This window comes from Ailuropoda melanoleuca, chromosome 1, assembly GCF_002007445.2.
Source record: "Ailuropoda melanoleuca isolate Jingjing chromosome 1, ASM200744v2, whole genome shotgun sequence".
NCBI classification, from domain to species: domain Eukaryota; kingdom Metazoa; phylum Chordata; class Mammalia; order Carnivora; family Ursidae; genus Ailuropoda; species Ailuropoda melanoleuca.
In genome coordinates this window covers 9,930,856-9,939,358 of record NC_048218.1, presented here as the reverse complement: position 1 = coordinate 9,939,358, position 8,503 = coordinate 9,930,856, and the positions used below count along the sequence as shown (strand labels likewise).

The window sequence follows — 8,503 nt, the reverse complement described above, 5'->3', positions numbered from 1 at the left end:
GGACATGGACATCTGCATTGCGTACCAGCTGAGAAGCTTAACGTGTGGGTCCCTGGGGGAAAGTGGAGATTAGGTATTTGGGTGTCCAGTGTGGGGTGTTGGGGGGGAGTAACTTAAATGGCTCTGGAACTTGATGCTGTTTCAGAAAACACCCAAGCTGCCAGTAGAACCAGAATCTTTTCACTGAAATGTACAAGGGCCGTGAGAAAGGCTGTCATTGGCCAGGCTCCCAGGCCACCGGAACAGGAGGAGAGGATGGGGTGCAAACCCCGCCCAAGCCCCAGGGGGATGGAGTTGGCACTGATGACTTCTGGTCAGCCCCAGGACCCCAGGCCAGGCATTTCAAAGGGTGCAGGAGCTAAGAGGCCTTCCCCAGCCTCGCTCTGCTCCTCCGTGGCCCGCGCCTCCAGGAAACCCGGGTCAGAATTCGAGTCTGGGTGGGAAGCAGACGTGGAACCGGAGAGACGCAGTTACGGTGGAGGAAGATACCAGAGAGCTTAAACCGGGAGAACGGGCGCAGGGTCCTGGGGTGGAGCCCATTTTGCCCCGCAGGCCCCGCGCTCCGCCCAGTCGGGCGCCCCCCTGAGCCCAGGAGCCGGGCGTCCTCTTGGAGGGGGCGCAGGGTCCCCCCTGGCACCGAGCTCCTCGCCCAGGGCCACTTGCTCCATCAGCAGTGTCAAGGAAGGGTGTCCGGTGGAGGACAGGGATCTGCGGCCATGGCCGAGGCCGCGGAGCTGGAGGGCGCCCCCCCAGGTCCCCAGGGGCCGCCTGAGGCCCCGCCGCCTCTGGCGGAGAAACCTGGAGAGCTGGGGACCGCGGGCCGGGAGGCGGAGCGGGAGGAGGCCAGCCAGGGCGCCGCGGAGGCGCCGAGGGGCGAGGGGGCGGGCGCAGCCGCGACGGCCGCGGTGAACCCGGCAGAAGGCGCGGATCCGGACGGAGGGCGCGCGGACGAGCCGGAACCGGGCGTGGACAGTGGCCCGGGGGTTGCGACGCAAGGCGCGAGGGCAGGGCAGGGCGAGGCGGAGGCCGAGGAGGGCGCCCCGGGGTGCGCCGAGGTCCCCCAGGGAGACGAGGCGAGGGGCGCCGAGCAGGTGGAGGAGGCGAGCCCCGACCGCGGCGTGCAGGTCGAGGCCTCGAGGGAGGTTCAGGGGGAGCCCGGGGAGGCCGAGGCCCCCGGGGCGAAGGAGAAAGCGGAGCAAGGGCCGGAGGAACCGGGAGGCGGCCCGTTGGGGGCCCAGGGGGCCAGCATGGAAGCTGCGGGGCCGGTGGGAGAGGCGCAGGGGGCCGAGGGTGAACCCTGGGACGGAGCGGACCTCAGCCCCCAGCCCCAGGCCGAGGCCACGGAGGCCGCAGCGGCGGAGATTGGGGGGTGCGGCCCCGGGGAGCCGGCAGGGGAGCCCGACGAGGCGGGGGCCCCGGGGACAGAGGAGTCGGAGGACGTGGACCCCGGGGACGCGAGGGCGGAAGCTGTGGAGGACGGGGACAAGGGTGGGCCCCAGGAGGAGCTGAAGGAGGCAGAGGAGGAGAGGCGAGAGCGCGGCGCGGAGGGGCCAGGTGAGCAGGCGGCAGCGGGGGGCGAGGAGGAGCCCCCAGAGAGCAGCGCGCCCGCAGAGGCGGCCGCGCCCTCCGGGGCCGCGGAGCCCGAGGCCAAGCTCGGCAACCACCTGGCGGAGGAGGGCAGAGTGGAAGGCGGGGACGAGACCGCGCGGGTGAACGGCCGCGGGGAGGACGGAGAGGCGTCGGAGGACGGGGCCCCGCGGCAGGAGCACGACATCACCCTCTTCGTGAAGGTAAATTGAGCTTTCCCCCAACTCTTAGCGCGTTTAGAGCCTTGGTCTTCCAGGTGTTCTGATTGTCGCTTCTGTTACCTGACGGAGGCGGGACGGCCTGGGTGTCACGGAGAGTTTCAGGAACCTTTTGGGGAGACAGGATGGTTTGGAAACAAAGAGGTTGGGTAGGGGGAGTCGGGGAAGTGGCGGTGCGGGTCCAGCATCCTACTGTCCTTTGTTCTGAAAATCCTAACTGGCCCTTCTAGTCTGGAGATTATTGAAGAATCAATTAAAAAAAAAAAGTGACGCGCCCTATTGATGTTCAAAGCAATTCATGCCAAAGGAAACTCTAATACTTGAAGTGAAAAAAAAATGCAAACAGGTTGTAATGTGAGAAGTATGCCCAGGACTCAAATTTCAGAGCCCCAGAGCTGACCAGTGTTTTCAGTGGGTAGAATCAATGAGGTATATTTGGAAGGAAAGTGGAAATTTATTTAAATATTATAATATTTGTTGAGCATTTTAACATGGATTTTGGAAGAACAAGACACTGGGTGACTTGAACATCATCTGCCTTTGTGTCCTATTTCAACCTTGCTTTAAATGGGAAGAAAGCAATGAATTTGTTAACGAATCTGTAGGACTCGACTGAGGAAGTTTTGAGTTTAAAGAGGCCTTTTTACAAGGCATCAAAAATGAAGGGCAAGGTCCAGCTGTAACTCTCACACAGACGGGGATCTTTGTAAAAAAAAAAAAAAAAAAAAAACCGTTTCTGAGGACCTTCGGCCAGACCAGGAAAGCAGCAGATAATAAGGTCAAGAATGTGCATTGCCTGTTGAATCATAATCCTTTCAAAATACTTTCAGGCTTGTAGAAGCCAGTTAGGACCTAAAGCTCCTTGATGGGAATGTAAGCAAATTCTAATAAGCAAAAAGAGAAATGTTTCCAAAGCGATTAACATCAGAATATCAAGAATTGTTTGGGGGGCAAAGGGGTTAGTTAAGAGAGGGCATGGGGTTCTTCACTAGTGGGAAGGTGCTGTTCTGAGCATGTTTAAAGACCCTGGAGCATTTTAAGGTTAAGTGTTGAGATATAATCTAAGGGCACAGCCTCAGGGACGCCCCTGGTAGCTGGAGGTCTGCAGGGAAGGGGAGTGGGAGGGGAGGAGGAGGGGGAGAGCTGAACACAGTGCTGCTGTGTGTACCCCAAATCTGCCCTGGATTTAAGAAATTCCTCATTGCTCCGTCTCATGGCCACCTGCTTCCAGCACATCTTTGCAGTTTCTTGTTACGGTTTTGAAAGACAGTAACATCTTCCTACCTCGTCTTCTTGCTTCCATTTCCCAGCTCTCCAGTCTAGGCTCTGGTGACAGCCAGTGAGCTAGGAAATGAGATCCGATCAGTTTGTTTCTGAAAGAAAAATTCTCCAGTTGTTTATTGTAGACTTTCAGATGAGTCCATACTCCTTAGCCAGGCCACAGGCCGCTCACGATGGCATTCCTGCCTCTGCGGTGTTGCCTGGGTGTCCCCCCACTCCGTCATCCATGGTACCGCCATGCCAGCCGTATTGAATTAGTTACCATTCCTTGAGAGAACCACATTCTTGCCGGCCTGGAAATTGTGCAGGTGCTGTGCGCTCTGCCCAAATCAAGCTTCTTCCCCCCTCACCCCACTCCGTGCCTCCTGCCTGGTTATCTGCTGAGTGTTGACATTCACCACGGGCATCATCTCCTCTGGGGAGCCTTGGCCAACCCCCGTCTGGGTCGGGTGTCCCTCTGTTGAAGGTCCACTTACACATTGCGTGTTTTACTTCTTCCCTTGACGGTGTGAAATTCATCATCTAGCCTCCATGTGGAGCACAGGCTCGGAACATGATGAACGTTTGAATGGGCGGCTGCCGGCACGCGGTGGTGTATACCGTGGTGATCAATAGCAGGGACATTAGAGCCAGTGGGATCAAATCCTGGCTCTGCTACTTTCTTGCAGTGTGACCTCGGGGAAGCTACATAACCTTTCTGTGCTTTTGTTGCATATGGATAAAATGATGATAATCATAGTACCCAAAGAGGTTGTTGTGGGGATTCAAGAATTAGATTACATAAAGCACTTAGAATAGTACCTGGCTTGAAATAAGCATAATGTAAATGTACATTCATGTCATTCTATCTGGTCAACTCCCACAAACGTCCATTGATTTTGCACAGAAGCAATCCCTGCCCTTTCCATTCTTGCCTCTTTTTTTAAAGATTTTATTTATTTGTCAGACAGAAAGAAAGCACAAGCAGAGGGAGCAGCAGGCAGAGGGAGAAGTAGGCTTACTGAGCAGGGAGCCCGATGTGGGACTCGATCCCAGGACCCTGGAATCATGACCTGAGCCCAAGGCAAATGCCTAACAACCGAGCCACCCAGGCTTCCCTTTTTTTTTTTTTTTTTTTTTTTAAGGGAAAGTCTCTCTAGGTACCTAATTACCTCCATTCTCTGGGGGTAAGAATGTTATGAAAAGTAAACATAAGTTTTTTTCGCAGATCCTGCCCAGGAGTAGCTTGTGTGGGCAGAGGCAAGGGGCTTGTCCTGGACGGCTTATCCAGAATGTTTTATTCTGACGCGATCAGCTTGGAGCTCAGTTGCCTGCTCCCACCCCACCTTTTTTTTTTCTTTAAGAAAACAGATCTCCAAACAGGGAGATTGGTTTTTAAACAACTACTGCTTGATATAACGTCTGAGGATCACTTAAGATGTGCCTCTTAGGATTGTTAAGGCATCTCACTTTCTTTTTATCCTACAAATCATTCCCCTTAAGAACAAAGAAGACCCCAGTGTAGAAATCAGGCAAAAACTCTTTAGGTGCTTCCATCTTTTGAGTTTCTAATACTTGATTTAAAATCCTTAAATTCGTTTACAATAGGATTTCTTTGCCAGATTTAGCTTTCTTGAAACGTCAGATTTTTCCGTGCCATCACTGGAGTGCAGAATTCACAGGTTTGTTCTTTAAGGAGAAGTACCTCACACCTTCCAAACATTCCCCTCGCCTTCATCTGACAGCCTCGTAAACACAATTGTAATGAATTAGCCCGTATTTTTATTTGTCAATTTTTAACTTTTACGTTTTCCCCCCATTTTTTAAAATAAATATATCGGTTGCAAATATACCACAAAGTGATGACATTATGACCCGGTAACAGGTGCAAATCAAATCTGCCTCTGCTTTTAGCCACCTGGTCATTTATATTCCCTGTCTTTGTGGAAACTGGCATCATACTAATTTGCCATTTTGCTTTATTCTGTAAGTACGCAAGAAATGTCTTCTTGTAAAAGAGTCAAGGACATACAGAACAGGCCGAGCAAAGCTTCCCTGAATTACTGTATGGCAAATTAATAGCTGATCATGCTTATTCTTACTTTTTTTTTTTTTTTACAAAGAAGTCTTAATTATTTGTCATCAAATTATAGGGTAACCCTGCAGTATATTTAGTAAGAAAGATTCTTTTCTCCTTTACTCATAACAAAGGGTAACAACATAATAACATACCAACATAACAATAACGCAAGACAAACAAAATACTGACAACAAAGGATAAGGTAGGGGCTTCACCAGCTGTGGGGATTTAGTCCCTAAGGAAGTCTTGCTTACAGATTTGGTGCTTCTAATCCCACAGCACCTGGTGATTGTGTATACTTTAATGTAAGGTCTAGGGGCAGGACAGTCTAAGATACGGGTTTCCTGGTAAATTTCACGTGACCTAAAAAACCTCAATGTGACCAATGAATAATCCTGGGCCAGAGTCCAAGAGTTTCTTTTCTTTCTTTCTTTTTTTTTTTTTTTTAAAGATTTTATTTATTTATTTGACAGAGATAGAGACAGCCAGCGAGAGAGGGAACACAATCGGGGGAGTGGGAGAGGAAGAAGCAGGCTCAATAGCGGAGGAGCCTCATGTGGGGCTCAATCCCATAATGCCGGGATCACACCCTGAGCCTAAGGCAGACGCTTAACTGCTGTGCCACCCAGGCGCCCCCCAAGAGTTTCTTAAACTAGGTTTTGGACACCATATATTTAACTATTAATACGCAGCTACTGTGGAACTCAAAAACTTGCATTTGCCGTCACATTCGGGTCTCGAGGCAGGTGGAATTGGTGACGGAACAAAGCCCAACTCAAGAAAGACTTGACCTCTGATTAGGCACTGTCACTGAGAACTGCCCCGCAACACAAATGAGTACATAAATGGAGCCAGCCAAGCAGCGCCACACCACGTGGCCACGGCAGGATGGGGGGGGGTCACTGTATGTCCAGGAGCAACAGCTGAGTAGACCTGGTAGACCAGTTGGCTGCAGCAATCCACGTACCTTTCTCCAGGAGACAGCACATTGAGACCGTTCTGTGAGGGCTTGGTGTCTGAGGAGCTTGAAAAGGAGGTGGTAGTTTCATAACTGTGTAGACTATGACCATGTGCTCTGAAGGGAAATGAGCAAAGATGCACTTCCGTGACTTTACCCCTCCCCCCAAAATAACATTTTTTGTTATTTGGTTTCTGAGTATCTTATACAATCTGCTTACAAACACTTTTTTTAAATTTAAATTCAATTAGCTGACATCATTATTTTCAGATGTCGTGTTCAATAATTCATCAGTTGCATTTAACACCCAGTGCTCATCACATCACGTGCCCTCCTTAATGCCCATCGCCTAATTACCCCATCCCTCCCCCCCACCTCCCCTCCAGCAACCCTCAGTTTGTTTCCTAGAGTTAAGAGTCTCCCATGGTTTGTCTCCCTCTCTGTTGACTTCCCATTCAGTTTTCCCTCTCTTCCTCTATGATCCTCTGTGCTGTTTCTTATATTCCACATATGAGTGAAACCATATAATAATTGTCTTTCTCTGATTGACTGATTTCGCTCAGCATAATACCCTCCAGTTCCATCCATGTCGATGAAAATGGTATGTGTTCATTATTTCTGATGGCTGAGCTTACAAACACATTTATGAAATCAGTAGAGTTAGTTGGGGTGGAAACTGAGGTCGACCACCATGTTCTGCTAACCTCTGACATACACACGTACACACATGCACACTGGGGGTCGTGGTCCCTCTCCCCATACTGAGTGAGATCCATGTCGTAATTGCTTCTCCACATCGTGTCCTCCTACCTGGCATGGCAGTGGGCTTGTTCTAAGCTCTCAGTCAGTGCGTTTTGGTAATGATAGGTCAATAGCCAGATGGATGCATAATCAGTCCAAGGTGACTCAGCTAATGAGAAACTGGACACAAACCTGTTTCCCACCATCCCAGTCCAGCATCCCATCTCAAAGGGCCAGAGCCACTCTCCTCCATGAAGACATCTTGGCAGCAGGGCTGCTAGATGCTGGAATTCCCCCAGGGCTCTCGGAATTGGTGGCTCTGCTTGGCTGGATGCATACATGCCACAGCTCCTGGCCCTCCCGGGGCTGACGGGCCGTGTGCTCTGGACTCATTGAAGTAAATGAGCCATCATGCTTCACCCCCAGCATGAGCTCCTCTTCCTCCTCACAGTGGGTCTCCTTTATAGCCTTGGTTTCTCAAGGTCATCTGTTCTCCAGGAGGCCTCTCAGATATCCTACCTCCCTGAGTCTCTGGAGATCTCTAAGAAACACCACACTGGATCCTTTAAGCAGGTAAATTTACCCGTTAGTCTCATATACATAGAAGAATGAAACCTAGGGTTTGAAGGAATGTATAAAGTGCAAAGCTCTGAGCCGTGGTTTAGTGTCAGGTGGGTCCCAGGGCTGTAGATGAAACTGTCAACTTAGCTCATGTGGATTTATCACCTCCTATATGTTAGGCACTATGCTGGAGTTTGGGGACCCAATGTCAAGCAAGACAAACAGGGTCCCTGCCCTCATAGAGTTTACCATTTAGCACAGAGGACAGAAAGTGTGTGGTAGCAGGGACCACATCGATTTGCCTACTGTTGGCCTCCCAACCCCCAGCCTAGGGTCTGACACAGGGTAGGCATCAAGTTAATGCTGGCAGGACGGGGAGGAGGGCGCAAAAATGAGTAGGAGGCATAGGAGTATACAGCCGAAGGACCCGTGGATACAGGGGTAGTCATTAAGTTGTTATCAATTTGATTATATTTAGGGAGACACAGAGAGTGGGACCCTATGATAGTCCCTAGTGCATGTTCTTCAAGATTTTTGAAACTAGGCTGTCTTTGCTCTAGGCAGTCTCTAGGCAGAGCTCCTATGAGATTCAGCAAAGAAAAGTTTCTCTGAGAGTTGGGGAGTTGGATGTCCAAATCTCCTAAACTCCTTTTCCATCATTAATTTCTTCTGCTTTTTTTCCTGACAGAATGCTGATTCATAAACTGGGCTTTGTATTTGGGCATAGTTGGGGGTGGGGGAAGATTCTTTCTCCACAATATAGACAACTTCTAAAGACATCAACGTGTCTTCCGGCAACCCATTCTCCTCCCCATAGGGAGATGGTATCCAATTCCATTTTCATCTGGAGTCTGCAAAGCCTAAAATATTTATTGTCGGGCCCTTTAAGACAAGGTTTGCTGACCCATAGCTTCAACCTCCTTTGATTCATGACCTGGGACTAGATACATCGCCTCTGGCACAAAATCGGGTTCTGTTTAGCAAGGAAGAAAGGGAATGACTGTCGAGTAAAGAAATCAGCAGTGTCGATCCCAGTGAAAAATCTTTAAGACACTAAACATCTTATGCATATTGTTGGAAATGTTATTTTTCTATGAA

At 50.3% G+C, this 8,503-nt stretch overlaps 1 protein-coding gene across 3 annotated transcripts in view; it reads left to right on the top strand.

The window, feature by feature from the left end:
* Positions 1–364: 364 nt before the first annotated feature.
* CLIC6 (chloride intracellular channel 6) overlaps positions 365–8,503 on the top strand; it is a 44,587-nt gene continuing 36,448 nt past the window's right edge. For all 3 annotated transcript variants that reach the window (XM_034655881.1, XM_034655872.1, XM_034655875.1), the window contains exon 1: positions 365–1,790. In XM_034655881.1, the coding sequence (XP_034511772.1) occupies positions 717–1,790 (1,074 nt within the window). In that variant the 5' untranslated portion in view covers positions 365–716. The remainder of the gene's footprint in view (positions 1,791–8,503) is intronic.